This window comes from Lethenteron reissneri, chromosome 4 (genome assembly GCF_015708825.2).
Source record: "Lethenteron reissneri isolate LAM-NWPU_2019-01 chromosome 4, ASM1570882v1, whole genome shotgun sequence".
NCBI classification, from domain to species: Eukaryota; Metazoa; Chordata; class Hyperoartia; order Petromyzontiformes; family Petromyzontidae; genus Lethenteron; species Lethenteron reissneri.
The window spans coordinates 4776991-4794696 of NC_083782.1; the positions used below are offsets into that span (position 1 = coordinate 4776991).

At 45.2% G+C, this 17706-nt stretch overlaps 2 protein-coding genes across 3 annotated transcripts in view; one reads left to right on the forward strand and one right to left on the reverse strand.

The window, feature by feature from the left end:
• LOC133349634 (uncharacterized) overlaps positions 1-16100 on the reverse strand; it is a 38861-nt gene extending 22761 nt beyond the window's left edge. Inside the window, exons 1-7 of the mRNA XM_061563235.1 lie at positions 15925-16100; positions 12728-12868; positions 10132-10174; positions 9542-9620; positions 6350-6438; positions 5736-5882; positions 4947-4998 (exon numbers count right to left, since the gene is read on the reverse strand). Of these exons, the coding sequence (XP_061419219.1) occupies positions 4947-4998; positions 5736-5882; positions 6350-6438; positions 9542-9620; positions 10132-10174; positions 12728-12853 (536 nt within the window). The 5' untranslated portion in view covers positions 12854-12868; positions 15925-16100. The remainder of the gene's footprint in view (positions 1-4946; positions 4999-5735; positions 5883-6349; positions 6439-9541; positions 9621-10131; positions 10175-12727; positions 12869-15924) is intronic.
• Positions 16101-16414: 314 nt separating this feature from the next.
• The window catches only part of LOC133349656 (hippocampus abundant transcript 1 protein-like), a 32251-nt gene continuing 30959 nt past the window's right edge, over positions 16415-17706 (forward strand). For both annotated transcript variants that reach the window (XM_061563284.1, XM_061563292.1), the window contains exon 1: positions 16415-16579. In XM_061563284.1, the coding sequence (XP_061419268.1) occupies positions 16499-16579 (81 nt within the window). In that variant the 5' untranslated portion in view covers positions 16415-16498. The remainder of the gene's footprint in view (positions 16580-17706) is intronic.

Sequence of the window (17706 nt, forward strand, 5' to 3'; positions counted from 1 at the left end):
CCTCAATTTGCTTGTAGAAGGTTCCATTCCAGGTGAAGTATGTATTGGTTAAGCAGTGTCTCACCAGGGGGGGTACCCCAGCATTCAGTCCTTGATGAACCAAGTCTTCAATGATTGCGATGGTGTCAGGCACAGGCACCTTGGTGAACAAGGAAACCACATCAAAACTGACAAGCAGGTCGTCTGGGGACAGGGCAATCCCCTTGATTGTCGATACCAGGTCAGTAGAGTTTAGTACTGCAGAGGTGGTTTTTCCAGTGAAAGGCCGTAGGATTTCGGACAAAAAACGAGCCAGTTTGTAAGTGGGGGAGTTGATAGTAGAGACAATGGGACGAAGAGGTGTATCTTCTTTATGTATCTTTGGCAAGCCGTACAATCTTGGTGGCCTGGCTGCAGAAGGTTTCAACGAGAACTGTTTGGTCTGATCAATTAATGCGGTTGAAGCAGAAATTATGTTGTTGGTTTTGGAGACGAGGCTGTTGGTGGGGTCTCTTTTTATTTTTGTATAGCTGCCATCGTTGAGTAGTTCTTGAATTTTGTTGTTGTATTCTATTTTGTCCATGATGACAGTGGCATTGCCTTTGTCGGCTGAGAGGATGACAATGTCATCCCTCTTTTTTAATTGAGCTAATTCAAAACGCTCATATTTGCTGATGTTGCTAGCTGGCATCTTAGCGTTTTTGAGGGTTACAGAGATTTCAGATCTTGCTACGTCTGCAGCGATGTGACTCAAGCCCTTGAGAGCTACATCTACTCGAGCTGAAATCTCGAGATCTGAAATCTCTGTAACCCTCAAAAACGCTAAGATGCCAGCTAGCAAAGATGAGCGTTTTGAATTAGCTCAATTAAAAAAGAGGGATGACATTGTCATCCTCTCAGCCGACAAAGGCAATGCCACTGTCATCATGGACAAAATAGAATACAACAACAAAATTCAAGAACTACTCAACGATGGCAGCTATACAAAAATAAAAAGAGACCCCACCAACAGCCTCGTCTCCAAAACCAACAACATAATTTCTGCTTCAACCGCATTAATTGATCAGACCAAACAGTTCTCGTTGAAACCTTCTGCAGCCAGGCCACCAAGATTGTACGGCTTGCCAAAGATACATAAAGAAGATACACCTCTTCGTCCCATTGTCTCTACTATCAACTCCCCCACTTACAAACTGGCTCGTTTTTTGTCCGAAATCCTACGGCCTTTCACTGGAAAAACCACCTCTGCAGTACTAAACTCTACTGACCTGGTATCGACAATCAAGGGGATTGCCCTGTCCCCAGACGACCTGCTTGTCAGTTTTGATGTGGTTTCCTTGTTCACCAAGGTGCCTGTGCCTGACACCATCGCAATCATTGAAGACTTGGTTCATCAAGGACTGAATGCTGGGGTACCCCCCCTGGTGAGACACTGCTTAACCAATACATACTTCACCTGGAATGGAACCTTCTACAAGCAAATTGAGGGCACCCCAATGGGCTCCCCCCTATCTCCGGTTGTAGCCAACATCTTCATGGAGAAATTTGAGACGGACGCCATCCAGACTGCCACTCTACGCCCGACCTTATGGAAGAGGTACGTAGACGACACTTTTGTCATCTGGCCACATGGCCGGCCTGCTCTAGACCAATTTCTCGACCACATCAATTCCATACACCCAGCCATCAGATTCACCATGGAAGTCGAAAATGATGGTAAGCTACCCTTTTTGGATGTCCTAATCAAAAGGAGACCTGATGGTTCAATGAGCCACTCTGTCTACAGGAAAGCCACCCACACGGATGCTTATCTAAAACCGGATTCCCACCACCATCCATCCCAGAAGAATTCCCTCATCAAGACTCTATATCATAGAGCCCAATGCATCTCCCACCATGAACACATTTCCAGTGAACTCAAACACGTACGCCAAGCTCTTAAGGCTAATGGTTACTCCGACTACACAATCCGCAAAGCCATCACTCCAACCATCAAGAAGGATCCTGTTGAGGAGCCTTTCAAGACCATCACCTTACCCTACATTGCTGGGGTCACAAAAAAGATCTCCAAAATCCTGATTAAACGCAAGATCCAGGTCCGATTCAACACAGTACATAAAATCCGTGATCTGGTCCCGTCTGTAAAAGATGTGGTTCCAGACATACAGTACCCTGGCGTCTACAAACTAAGTTGCCTCTGTGGTAGCAGTTACATTGGAGAAACCAAACGACATGTCTCGGACCGCATCCGTGAACATAAGGCAGACCTGAAACACGGTAGGACAAACACCTCAGCCGTGGCAGATCACTGTTACAATTCAGTGGGCTCACATGACATTGACTTCTCCAAGACAGAGGTTCTCTGCAAGCCATCTGGCTATCATGAGAGATTCGTTCATGAGGCGATCCACATATACAAACACAGAGACAATTTCAACCGAGAAGATGGATTCTGGCTTAGCAATCATTGGAAGGACGTAATAAACCATTTCGGATCTTAACTGATTGTGTTCACGTTAACGGTGACTTTCAGACCGCGTTCCACTCACTGGCATGGTGCAGTGTGCAGAGTAATGTATGGTGTCGTAATTGTACAGTAAACATATATGGCAACAGGCTGTGAAGCTTCGTGTTCAGCTGCTCATAACGTTCATCTTATGACTTTTTCGACATCATAAGAACTGATTTTGACGCACACCCCGCAAGATTTTCTGACCGGGGTTGTGAATCACGGTAAAATAAATAATTGTTGCGAAAAAGTACCTTTTTTTTTATGCCACGCACTACCGGTGTGCCGCCAATACGTTGAAATATGGAGAAGGAGAAAGAGACATCAGAGCACGATACATTGTGCTACTCCGGTCGCAATGGTCTGGCTCAACCACCCACGATGTAAAATAATAGTTGTTGCTCTGCATCAGGAGTCGGCAACCACAATGACAAGAAAGCCATTTTTGTTTTTAATTCGAGAAAACAACCGCCCCCCCCCCCCCCAAATATTTAAATATCCACTACTGCGTGTGAACAACGTCACAAAACAGTCCTGAAAGAGCCGCCATGCGGCTCCGAAGCCGCAGGTTGCCCGACCCCCTGTTCTACATCAGCATCAGCCACACGGAGGAGGAGTCGCAACACGCTCGCTGCCCTCGGTGAACATAGCAACGGACCTGTGAGAGACGAGCTATTGTGGTTGCATGGGTGCTGTGTGTGCGCGCGCATGTACTGAGTTATCACGTTCCCCCTCTAAACGCTTGTGCTGATTAATAATTTACTGGACACGAGGGAGAGGTGGTTGAGCAAAGGCACAATTTGGCTGCGTTTCTCATTCCGTCCCAACTTTTTTTTTTACATATATACTTGCTGAAGTTCACGCCCAAACTCATCCTGGGTCAGTAATCCCAGCCACGATCATAATTCTAATTTCTCAGAGCCGAAAACACGATCTATAATCGTGATCTACGATTGCAAAATTGTCAAGACGTTCATTGAAATGTAAATTAATAAGCAGTGGAGGCTTCTGTTTCATCACCGATACTGTGGCACGCGTCTCACCAGCAACCACTGGGCCTTCCACCCCAGTTTTCCACGAAGGTTCAAGTAAAAATCGATTTAAAATCGATCATCCACTCGTGTGTGTAAGGATCTTATTTACATGTTTTGGAAACGTATTCAAACTACAGGTAGTCCTCGACTTACGATGGAGATGCGTTACGACGACCCCATCGTAAGTCAAAAATATCGTAAGTCGAAGATGGCCTAGCCTACCCAGGAGTCTTAAAGAATGGTGATAATTTAGCAAAACAGAGCAATTTACAGTACCGCACTGTATAAACTATATACTGCATGTATTTATTAATTACAATACTGCATTGCACAGTCAAATGTAAAGTAAAAAACAAGGTAAATTCCTAGCCTACCTATATGAACTAAAATTTAATATAAAGGCGGGAGATGCGTAAATCCTGGCAGCGTCCCAACGTACAGTGTCGTACCTCGTACGCTGCTGCATTTGCCTTCTGTGCGAAATTTCAAATATTTTACAATTTTGTCGTATCGCTATCGCCATCGTAAGATCGAAATATCTTAAGTCGGACCGTCATAACTCGGGGACTATCTGTATATGCCAATCTACCTTCAGGTTAAATGGATTGAATGAGACAGACCATACACGTGAGACAGCGAAACGAGACAGGGAAGCATCTATTCTTCAAAGGAATCATGCGCCAAATCGTGGCAATTCACTGAATCTGTGAAGGCTAGTGGCAGGGGAGAGGCGTTGATCATTGAACGTACTTAGTTTACATCTTACGTAGCCACCTGTGCTCATTGGAGGTGCGGAGGGAAAGACAACAAACTAAACACCAAAAGGAGTTCTAAAAGAAATGTGTGTACTTTTTTATTTAAAGCTTTCGTGACTGCAGGGATTCATATTCTTGGTTCTTTCGGTAAAGTCACATAGAAGGGAAATAATAAAATAATATAAATATAAAACAATAAAAATTCTCACGACGTTTCGACTGCAACATAAGCAATCATCATCAGCTGTGGATTTCACACCGAAAGAACCAAGAATATAAATGCGTGTATGTTGAACTTCTTTCGCACCGTACGTAGCGAACAGTGCTAATCGGAGGTGCGGGACAAGGAAAACAAACTAAACACAAAAAGCAATTCCTAAGAAATTAGTTTTCAATCTATATTCAATAGTGCATAGCTCCAGTGGCTTCCTAATATCGGAATGAAGGGCGTTCCGGATAGCTGCAGGAGCGCATCTGAAAACGCACGATGCAATGACCAATGCAGCGTCCGATGCCTAGCAATGCCTAGCCTTGTAAGCATGGCATCTGTCATCGTCTCAATGGTGACACCCTGCGTGAGAAAGAACACGGGGGGTGGTTGGGCGGGGGTGTTGCGAGAGAGGCAAGGGGGTGGCACGGTGCCTCGAGCCTTCACTGTTGTGGAGTTACCTTGGGGATGGAGCGACGCCGAAAGTGTGCACGGGTGTCCAGGTGAGAGACACTGCCATATGTCGTGAGTTGTCGTCGGGTGAGCGGACAGGGGTAGGGGGGGAGGCAGGGCAGTGGCGGTTAAGGTATGAGCCGTGCTGAATAAATAACGATACTTCCACTTATGGCCCCCGTGTTTGTTAGCAATCTTGACTTTGTTTCCTGATATTTTAGTATTTTTACACACTTTTACCCCGACTAGGTTATCGGCATCATGTCATGAGACGAAGTATCCATTCAGAAATGTTGCAGAGCAGTGCAACTCCTTTCTGGGAGAGAGCGGCCCAAGGAAGCGGATACCGCAGCACTACCGCTGAGATCCCTTCAAGCAACCTCTCGTCTCCACCGCAGACAACAGGACTTTCCCACTCGCTCTGTCACTGACAATAATGATCATTGCATGACAGCCGAACCGATATTTTTAATTCTTGGAATTTGGCCAAAGTAAGTGAAGAATCAAATTTTATGCAATTTTTTTGTAAAGTAATTAGTGACCGGGCTGAGACAATGACCTCGCTACACTTACGAATGCGGTGTTAATCTTATAGGATTTGAACCCAGGAGCTCAGCGGTACCAGCTGAGTGCTCTGAGCCAACTAGCCACTTCAAGGATCATCTTTACTCGACACGCACAAGCCTAATGGAAACACCCGACCCCCCTTTGCAGGCCAGTGCTGCGTTCACTAATGTGCAAAGATAGGGATAGCTACCACGAGGGGGGGGGTCCCCCTTGCGTGCACTCACACGTACCCGTGTTGAACTGGAACACGTCGTTGCACGCCTGGCCTCCCCGCACACCTCCCATAACGTAGATGTCGTCTCCCAGCGCCGCCACGGCCGGGCAGAGGGCACGGGGGGCCAAGCCGCCCCCGCACACCTTCTCCCAACTCAGGGAATCTGCTCACAAGAGACACACGGGGCAAGAGGCGGAGGTGGAGGCGTTAGCGCGGCCTCGCTGTGCTAACGGTGTGCAAGCCACACTCTAGAACACGGGGGGTGTCGTCCTATGCACAGCAATGCACAGGTACTTTGTCATTTTAATTTTCAGCTTGTCAAGCTGTGAACGTGAATGGCAACCGAGGGGAAGACCTAAAGCCAGATGGTTGGTGATAATGATGAGATTGTGAGAGCGGGTCATTGGAAGTCAGGAGTTGACTCCGCTTCCTTTCATCTGCGTGATCTCATTGCTGTTGCGGTAGTGAAGTGTGGTGGCATTAATGTCATTGGCTGTGATGATCCGGACCTTGTTGATGTGACTTTAGCAATATCTCCCCAGAGATCTTTGTTTTCACGGAGGTGCGTGCACGCGATCGTGCATGCGCGTGCACGTGCGTGGACGTGTGTGCATGCGTGAACGTGCTCACCCAAGTGGAAGCGGAAAACCCCGATGAGCGCTTCACTCGCAACTAGCGAAGCCTGGCCTCCAAAGAGGTAGAGAGCACCCCGAACCGCACTGCACACACGCACGCACACAGAGAGTGCACGTTCAGCCTTAGAAGCTGCTGGAGCAGCCTTACTTGCTGGGCAGGACGACACCTGGCGACGTTTGTTTCCCCAGTACCGATGCTTACACACAGCAGCAGACTCCTGAGTTAACATAGGGAATGTCCAGCACCAGTTCAGATATCGCTCTGCAATAATTACAGCCATGGTTGGGAGTTGGATTGGTTTAGATCGCAGGGGTGTGGTACCGCAGTTTGCTAACCACTGTGCCACCTCTCACCAGGCACACAGATGCAGACACGCACACACACAGGCATGGCTCACGATATTGTCATATACTAATGAGATGCATTGATACTGGTAGGAACCTCCTGGTTACACCAGACCACAGGGGATTATTGTGTCCGTCGTGCAGGGAGGGGCTGGGTGGGGAGGGAGGGGCTGGGTGGGGAGGGTGGGGAGGGGGTGGGTGGGGAGGGTGGGGAGGGGCTGGATGGGGAGGGTGGGGTTGGGTGGGGGTGGGAGGGGTGGAGCTGGGTGGGGAGGGGCTGGTCACCCCGTGGTGCCCTTATAAAACTCAACGTTTAACCTACTCACGCCGGCTTCTGCCCGCCCTCACAGTCGGGCATATTTGCAGAATACACCACGCCGCCGTTGACCCTGCAGGCCATTGACCGAGCAACCCAACGTTCCTACCAGCTCCCTCCGCAGGAATGTGTTTAAACGGCGAGTTGAGTAAGAAGAGTATTGATCCCAATTACTCAGGGCCTTGCTGTTCTGAGTCACGGCTGATCAGGTTGGTTGGGGTGCGAGGTGGATTGGGATGGACTCGAAAGCAGTAAGGTTGTACGGTGCAGTACAACGTCTCATACCTTACCGTCACGTATCCAGCCTGACCAGTTAGCCACCCAAACCCAATGCTGTACGTGTGCGATCGATGTTCAAAATCCGACTTTTTCATGTACAGCAATGTATGTTACATAATGGGACCTTTTTTGGCAGTGTCAAAATTTGAAAAAAATAAGAATAGGTTTTACCTTTTCTGGCAATAAAACAGGTGTTAAGACGTTCAAACACCAAATAGAAACATTTTGCAAGGAATCATGTCTGCATTAACCACACGTCCTTGTGGTGAACATGCAAACAATGCAAACAGAACATTTGTTTTAAAAATATATGCATTGTCGTTAAAACTGATTGGTCTACACCAGAGACAGCCTTCTTCCTCGTCTCACCAGTGTCAGACCAGCGAACGCCTTTTAGCGTTCTCTGGTCCTCTGGTCTTTAGGGACTAGGCCCTAAAGAAAGCTGTCTCTGTTGTAGAACAATCAGTTTCAAAGACAATGCATATATTATAATCAAGAGCATGTTGTCTTTGCATGTTCTCACCACAAGTACGTGTGGTTAATGCAGACATGAATCATTGCGAAAAGTTTCTATTTGGTGTTTGAACATCTTAACACCTGTTTTATTGCCATAAAGGGTAAAAGCTATTCTTATTTCCTCAAGAAATGTATTTAGTGAATTCTTAATCTTGCATACATTCGCATACGTCTAAAGAACATCTTTATGATCAAAGCGATGACAGGTGAGTAAAAGAGCTCGTCGAGAAGATACTTCCCCAGCCGGAATAAGTTTATCTTCCCAGACGTTTCGACAGTTTGCACTTTATTTTTGGTGCTATAACCTATTTGTGCAGAGTGTAAACCGTCATTTGCTATAGGTATTCACGTATCCTGACCATTTCACGTATCTATCAATACAAGGACGTAGCCATGGAGTCAACATTGGGGAGGACAAAATCTTCCTGGGGGGTTGGGGGTCCCCCACCAGAAAAAAAATCTAAATTTGAAAACGAATTTCCTGCCTAAAATATAAAAACATTCACTAACACATAGGATGGACTTTTTTTTACAATAATATCTCATAGTGTAATTATTGTTTCATTGTATGTAATGGCAGAGATTAGGGATTAATAAAGTACAACCATAACCACAATCATATAAACAGAAATCTATTTATAGAAATATATTGGGGGAGACATTTTGAGCATATTTGAATATATATTATAATTACAGCCTTGCATCAATACAACATTGTGCACGGTATTGCAGGAGTACAAGGGGCAGCTGTTGTCATATAGAGACATTCGTAAATGTATTCTTTGCAGTATATTGTTGCGTGCATTATAGTTCTGTACTATTCTCGATGGTGTGGAAATGTGTTCAGGAGTTGAATACCCAGTCGCCACAACGAGAGGGTTTCAGGAAATCTTTTTTCGAGTTTTTGCTTTTGCTCCTCCTTTGAAGGAGCGGAGACTACAATGGTTTACTGCACGGTCCATAGTTTTGGTGGCATGGTCACAGTCGCACTGCTGTGGTTTTTCCTTAATTTTCTATTCATGAAGGAGATGTTGCGCATCGACCTGTTAATGTTCTCATGTGGCTGATGGTTACACCAGTGTCTTCGTGAAGAAATCTGAAATCCAGGAGGTGCGATGTTCGAGTTGTACAGGTGGATATGTGACACGGTCCAATTTTTTGAGCTTCAGGAGTTTAATTCCTAGTTTCTGAATATTTTTAAAGGGATCTCCCCAAAAAACATGTTCCATGTTGGACCGGTATATGCTTTTTGGTTTCCGAACAAATGCATAATAAGGTCGCACTCATTATACACAAAGTGCTTGCTACATATGAACCACGATACCTTGTTGATCTCATCAAGAAGCATAAATCATCACGTGAACTCTGGTCATCCTCGCAGCAGCTTTTGGATAACCATCGAACAAAGACAGTCACCGAATCGCACGCTTTCAGATGCACTTCCACGACCGTCTGGAAAGCTCTTCCTTCCGATATTAGGAAGCCACTAGAGCTATGCACTTTTAAATCCCGATAGAAAACTCATTTCTTTAGAACTGATTTTTGTGTTTAGTTTGTTGTCCTCCCATACCTCTGATTCGCACGGTTGGCTACGTACGATGCGAAAGAAATTCAACATACATATTATATCTAGCCATGCTACTTCCACGACACAATGTACCTCTCACATTGTGGAAGTGGCCAGGTGGGAGTATGCAGGAAGGGTGCGAGAGACAAGGGGAGGCCACTCACCAAAGAGAGTGACCAAATCGGGCACAGGGCAGGTGTCCACTGTGAGGGACCTCCTCCCACGACAGTTCTGTAGGGGTCACTGTGGACATATGAACGGGTTCGCTGGTCACATGGCATGGGGATCGGCCTTCATCCTGCAGTGGATTCACAAAAGAACTGTACCTGTGCAATGCATTCGTGGATGGAACAATGATGAGAAAGAGTCACTGAAATTGTCAACAAACTTCGTGTGGCGGGCATGGTGGTGCGTAGCACGGGTGTTGTGATTAGACACTGGACTCTTGAGCTAGGCTAACCGGTTGATTAACAAATCTATTACTCTTCCGATGATAGGTTAAATTACTCAACCACTGGGAAGGGAGTAATGGGCAGGGTATGGTGACATCATCAGCATCAACGGCAGCGTCAGGGGTTTCCTGTCTTCGGGAGGCAGTACAGGAAGTTGGGAAGGCCGCCAATTTATAAAGGGGCCCGAACAGTAACTCACGAAACAAGTTGTTGATTGCATCGGAGTCGATTAGCGGGACTTGTTCATCAACCAAGCTCGAGTTTGAGCCCGAGGTGCGCTGCGTGTGTGCGCACGTCCTCACCCACGAGCATGTGTAGGTCGTTGTAGAGGATCGCCTCCCCATCCTGCCAGAACACACACGCCAACGCGTTCAGAGATAAAAAAAAAAATCAATGACCAGATTAATGTTGCGTAGTACGTGACGGCATGGTTATTATATGCCAGGGCTTCCCCAGGCATTTGTTTTTTGGTCCCATTTTGCTGTCTGTAATTTGTGCCCCACAATAAAAATGCAATCACAGGAGTTTACTTGTGAGCAAAGCACTGAGAATGCATCCAATCTAATCAGATCTCAGAAACGTTTCATTGTTGAGCCTGGATAGTGTTTGGATGGGTGACCGACGACCTTTGCGCTAATAGGTTGCCAGAGTTATCTCAGGGCTGTGGGTAGGAAAGGCATGTGGCAGCCTAGTGTATTGTTATATTTCGATTTAAAGCTACAGGGATTCATAATCTTGGTTCTTTCGGTAAAGTCACGTAGAAGGGAAATAATAAAATAATAAAATATTAATAATAAAATGTCGTGAGAATTTTGTATTATTATTTTATAATTTCCTTTCTACATAACTTTACCGAAAGAACCAAGACTATGTCTTGTTGTAGTGTACTTCCGTGTCTGCTCCCCACCTTCACCAACCAATACTTACCAACGTGATGAAGTACGAGCCAATAACCCTCATGAGATGGTGTGACTGTAATATGGAGTACACGAGGTGTACACGTCTCGGCAATTTGATGAATTGCCACAAGTTTGGGTTGCAATATGATTCAGGGATAGATTATTTTTTGTTTATTATTTTCTCATTTATTTTCTCATCTGTCCATTCACTCAAATGTAACAATGGTAAATAATTTGCATACATCAATTTGTAAGTGCACAATCGGATGTATGCATCGTGAGCGAAAGAACGGTTATTTAGTGGGATGAATGCATTGTTGCATACTTAGTACAGTATCCACTATGACAGTTTCATTATAAATAATCACCATCATCCTACATTTATGAATTGACACATTTCTACCGACTTCAATTCAAATTACCAATTATCTAGTCATTCTGAGATAATAACGAGTACTGTATGTCACAATGAAGCAAAGTGTCTGCAATTAAACCAGGCAAGCTTCAAATGAGTCTCATTGTGTTTCGTTTACCTTTTCGTGCTTTGTGTCATATATATCCTTATTATGCCTGTCACACAATCACACAATCTTGTAGGATCTTGAAAGGCAAGCAGGATTGAGCCTGGATAGTGTTTGGATGGGCAATCACGACGTTATGGTATGGGCAGCAGAGGTAAGTGCAGCAGAATCAAATATTTTACTGGTCTTATATGGCCCTACCATCTGTTCTCCCCATCTTCGCCAACCCGAACTGATCAGCGTGATGAAGTATGTTTAAACAAAAAAAAACATGACCCATATCGCCTGGAGAGGCCATCATCCAGCAGTGGATTACCTAAAGGGCTGTCCTTGTATGTGTACATATCATTATTTCGATATTTTTTTCATTCTTCTTCTCATGGGTATCTTAATTTGACTCTGTGAGTTTTAGGCATGTCCACTGAAATGTGAATCGTGAGTATTGCTGAAAGATGCTGGACAGAATCCAACTTGGGATATTTCGGCCTCTTCCGTGTTGGCATTTTAACGCCAAAAACTGAAAGGTGCAGAGTAGCGGTGGTGGCAAAGCCAAAAAAACGCTCTTTGATGTTGAAACGAACACTGTGCCACGGAGTAGCCACGTGTATAAAAGCGGGATTGGATTTACTGTTGTCAAAGTGGAAAAAAGCTGGCAAGGCAGTCGAATAAGAAGAGATCCCGCATTTTTTAAAATAGAATTTTGACTACGAAGAAATGCAAATGCACATACAGAAGAGAGGCACGCCGAGCCCTTCAGCTCATTACTACACCCAGTTTTAAAATAACATTATTTGTGGAGTAAATATATATATATTTTTTAAAATATTATATTTCAAAACATTTATCGAAAAGAATTACGTCTGAAAACGAGAGAGAGAGAGCGCAAGGTCTCCGCTTTGTCGAGCAGCAAACAAGGTGACACACGCCCAAGGGCATGGGGTCACCAACAGTCAGTTCCATCACGTGCTCCGCTTGTGGGAGACCTTGTACTCTGTAGCCGAGCCTGGCTTCGAGAGGTTTTATAGTCTCTGTCGGGGAACGGTAGCGTCGCAGTTTGCGCACGGTGCTATGAACCCGGTGGCCCGAGTTCGATTCCCGCTCACGGGCGGACACCAGTGACGATTATTTGTTCCTGGGCCTCTGCTAGCTCGACTCGGTCTCAAATGAGTGTGCGGTGTGTAAACGTCGCCACTTGGGAGACAAAGGCGGCCGGGCGTGGTATTGGCCACCCACCTCCTCGTGTGCCGTGCCAGCCTTCTTAGGTGCTCGCTAACAGCAATTGCCCCAACAGTTTGTTAAGGGATATCTTTGTCTTATTTGCTCCAGTTGGTAAATACATTTCAGTGGGGGAATCCCTGTGGGCCCCGATGCCACCTTGCGCTACACACACTTTCGTAGGAATGCATTACAATGAGTGGCAGCTCGTGAAGGGTGTGAGGCTGGACAGACATAGTTTGGAGACACGGTTACACAGGCACCTCCATGCTGCAACCTCCAAACGTGAAGGCGATGTCACCCACGACAGCGGTGGCGTGGCCGTGTCGGGCACTCGGTGGTGACCCTTTGACTTCCTGCTCAATCCACTGGCCGCTCACCAGTGCCATCGTTGGGCTCGGGCTCTGTGCAAGCGAAAAAATTAACCCGTAAAAACAAAGTTTTTCACTATAAATCCTTTATATGCGTGGCGGCTAGAGTCCTTTCGTCATCTGGCTTGAGATGGCTGCCACCTATGGGTCAGATGATTGCCTGCCACCATTAAGCAATTCGTAATTAAATATAATTTATTTTTTCCTAAAAAGTGTAAAATTTTGGAAAAAAATTTTACGAAAATAAATTGGCACGCACAACGAGTCTGTGTGCAAAATGTCAGCTCGATTGGATCACGGGAAGTGGGTTAAAAAACGACCGAAAGATTTGCACGGTCGTAAGTGCGCAAGCAAGCAAGCAAGTGAACTTAATATAAAGGATTTAAAAAGACAAAAAATTATGATGAATAAATGGATGTCTTAGCCATTTAAGATGATATGCACCAATTAACGACTTCCTACATCAGGCACAATTGGTAAGTCTGCACACGACACATATATATATAAAACACACAAGGGAAATCACTCGTTATGCAACGCAGCATGATGTAATGTGTTGGCCATACATATGATTAAATATTAACATTCAAGTTACCGTCATATTTAATCAACCCGCTCGTAATCCCCGATGTAGAAGACATTCTATGATATAAGCAGCACTTCTATATAAATTAGGATTGTTAAGACATTAACCGTTACCCCGTTTTGAAATGGACCGATCATCATTTCCACAGGTGATTTTAGACATTAACGCAACGATTTCAATGCGCAGATGGTACGCACCTCCGATTATCACGGTTGGCTACGTACGATGCGAAAGAAGTTCAACACATATACATGCAAACATTGGAATATAACTCCAGAACATAGTGCTGCGGTCTTGTAGAAAGAAAGAAGGAATATATAAGTGCCTTGAAAGCAAAACTATTCATCAAATGCGGCATTACGATATGGTCCTTCTGCATGGCACAACGTTTACAAGCCAGTGGTGGAAATTACACATTAGGGGCCATCCATTTAGTCCGTACACATGGAGGGAAGGGGGGTAACCCAAATGCGTATGCTTGCGTATGGGGGGGTCTACTGACAATGTACACATAGGAAACGGTGGAGGGTGAAGCCTCCATAATAATTTGTCTACATTGGCCTTCAAATGAGTTAGATAGTCCGACGATGGACTATATTATTGCTTAAACACGTTAATATTATGAATCCTTGATCGTTTCTGCGTGGATTAAATATTGGCCGTTCTGTAGGATTCGGGGGGGGGGGGTGTAAAGAGTTCGCGTGCGTACAGGGAGGGGGAGAGGGGTTACGTTTTGACTGATTTTGTGCGTACCTACTAAATGGATGACCCCTTACTTTATCTGATACGAGTCTATACGGGGCATATTACAATAGGATACGCTACTTTAAAACAATGATACAATGGTGCCTCTAACAGTTACAATAAGCCTCCTTGTCAGGAATTACCTCTTCTCTCCTGCACATTGCTGTGTTTATTTTGCTCACAATGACACTGGTATTTAACGCCAAACAACACCATTCGCTGCTTAAGTGGCACCGACGTCACCGCGGTGCTTCGTGCCAGGCTAGGTGCACATCGAGGCTGTCACGTGAAGTGCCGCAGGGCCCCACTGACAGGAGGTCATTGGCCAGATGTCGTGGCACGGTGTGAGAATCCCCACACTTTACACCCAACCACATGGCCATAGAGTAACTGTGGTGGCCCCCCATTTAATCCGATGGGAGAGCGTCCTAATAAACGATGCACACCGCCACTGCGGAAACATCCATCACGCTCATCAACAGCACCAAAGACTATTTTACAAAAGGTCTTTAACCGATAATGTGTCACTGAATTAAGCTTATATTGTAAAGAAAACCCGTTTGACAATTTGTGTAAGGGGCCGTCCATAAATGACGTCACGCGATTTTTGACGATTTTTGACCCCCCCCCCTCGTCACGCGGCGTCACAAAAAGTCAGACCCCCCCCTCAAATATGACGTCACAAAGCTCTGCCCCCCCCCCCCCCAAAATGCTTCAAATCGCTTTAAACTATTGTCATTGTAGTGCGTATTTAATGTGGCGCTGCACTCTGATGTTGTAGGAGAAAACATTTGTTAAAAGTCTATTTAATTAGGTAGAAAGTGTTGTCTATATTTATTTAAAGTTGCGCATTTTGATGTGACGTCACATTTCTCACCCCCCCCCCCTCGTCACACATCGTCACAAATGTCCCCCCCTAGGTGCGTGACGTCATTTATGGACGGCGTCGAAAAAAATACTATTAAATTTTGATTTAAAGCTTTCGTGACTGCAGGGATTCATATTCTTGGTTCTTTCAGTCGAAACGTTGTGAGAATTTTTTTAATATTTATATTATTTTAATTTTTTTCTTTCTACGTGACTTTACCGAAAGAACCAAGAAAATAATATTAGTCACGTATTCCGAACCTGTTAACCCCTTATGACAGACCCATTCAAACCGTATTGGTCACCCCGTGCCCTTATTAATATCAACGTTCATCCTACAAAGTTCTTATTGAAACGACTGTACACCGCATGCCCCTGAAAACTAAATTTTCCATGTACAAGAATACGAGTCAAACCGTGTGGTTTGACAAAGATATGTAAGATATCTTTATAAAATATAAAAAATGCCTTTTATAGGTTAGATGTTGTTATACCAGCAGCCCTCAAAACTATCACAATCTGCTCATATGTCTGTCTATAGTTTTCTGGTTAGATTTTTGTTGCTATTTCATTTATACCTGACGATGATTGCTTGTGTTGCAATCGAAACGTCGTATGCTATTATTTAAGTTATTATTTTATCTTTATACGTGACTTTACCGAAAGAACCAAGCGTTTATCACAATACAGTTGACAAACTACAACACAGTACAAAGCAAGCATTCAAATACACGGTCGAAATTACGGGTTGTAATTCTCATACAAATTATACAATTAGATTACCTCAAGAGTTCAACAGATAATATATAAATTACCAGATAATATATACTGTATATTTATGCGTGACAGGCAAATACAGATAGAAAATTTCGCTAAACAGTTCAAACATTACCTTTAATGAGCTCTTTCGTTTTACCGCTCGCCCTGCTTGTGCTACTTTCAAAAATAAAACCTTTATAGTTGCACACAAATGTTATATTAAACAAATAAAACAATTATAATAAACGCCAATCTTTCTCACGACCCAATCTTTTTACGCAGTCGACTGGATGCGAGGGGCGGGGCCACGTGCTGTGGGGGGTGGGGGCAGCGGGGGGGGGTCGGCGTCCCAGCGTTGCTAGGCAACATTCGAATTACGTCACCCGCAGGCAACCCCCGTGACGTCACGCGCAACACGCCAGCTCGCGCGATATGACGTCACCGCCGAAGTATAATCGTCAACGGTTTGGTGGATCTGATTAGTGACGTCATCCCGCAACACGGGGGGTTTTTTTTAATGCAAATAACGTCACACAACAAAAACACAGCGGCGATGACGTCATTTTCTCCGACGCGGAGGTGAGGCGTCAACACGCGCGGGTGACGTCACGCCGCCGGCCCAGACGGAGAAGTTCGCTTACAATAGCGGAGGCGGGCAGGAGGTGTAGCGGGTATTGATTTTATCCGCCGCTGAAGATGATGATAATATGACGCAGGGCAAGAAAAAGAAGAGGGTAAATCGCAGCGTGATGCTCGCCAAAAAACTCATCATCAAGGAGGGCGGCGCGGTGAGTTTTCGATGGAGGGTTCGGGTCTGCCGAGTAGGCCGCAAGAGAGACACCGGTCTAGGCTAGATTCTCCGCCCGGTGACAGTGGGACTTGAGCGGCAAGGGAACCCCAGGCCGCATCGGTCGCGGAACGAGGGGCGATAGAAATTTGTGTAAATGTGTGATTTTTTTTTATTGTGGTTGTGATAGAGGGTGACCCCCCCGTGGGAGATGGAGCGGTGAAATCCGCTCGTGTGCAGTTACTCGGTGATATGATGCGTCGCAGCACTGTGACAGATGACGACTTATGGGAAACATCCAGCAGTGGATTGAGCATGTCTGGCGATGGTGATAATAGTGGATATGTGTAATGCGATCGTGCGTGATTTGTGGTGGCGGGTAGGTTGTCGTGCTGTTTTGATTCAAGGATAATCATGTGCAGATGTTTACTGTGATTCCATATGTTTTCGTCTATTGGAGCGATGCGTACTGGACTTAGTTATTGATTCTCATGTATTGTTAATAGCGAACAACAAACCAGTAATAGCCGAACGAACCCTTATTGCGTGAAATATTTCTCATTCGCCTTGATTTATTTCGTATCAGCCTTTGACCAATTCACACGGAATTTCGCTCGATCTCGTCGGATCTCAGACGTTCAGCAGGATTGTGCCTGGATAGTGTTGCAATGGGTACCACCATGCACAACGTGTCAATTGGGTCTTGGGGCAGAAGAGGGAAAACCCCATTGTACTTTACTTCTATGTTCCCATAGATATGCTTAACGCTTTCACCAACTCGCACGGGCTCGGCGTGAATTTTGGTGAAATAATCCTCGAGGCTGATCCGGCGTGGCGAAGCCGTGGCACATGTTGTATGTATCCCCCCGTCAATTTCCTGCGCTTGGAACGTCGACTGCCGTTAAAACAGAAACTATATCACTATCGAAACTGAAGAGAGACCATTGCCTGAAACGTTAGCCTGCTAAATATTGTTACGTTAAAAATGTAGTTGGTAAGATCTTATATTTATGGCAATACAGCCATGCTCTTGGTTATTTCGGTGAAGTCACGTGACTTTACCGAAATAACCAAGAATATGAATCCCTGCAGTCACGAAAGCTTTAAATAAAAATACAGCCATACTTC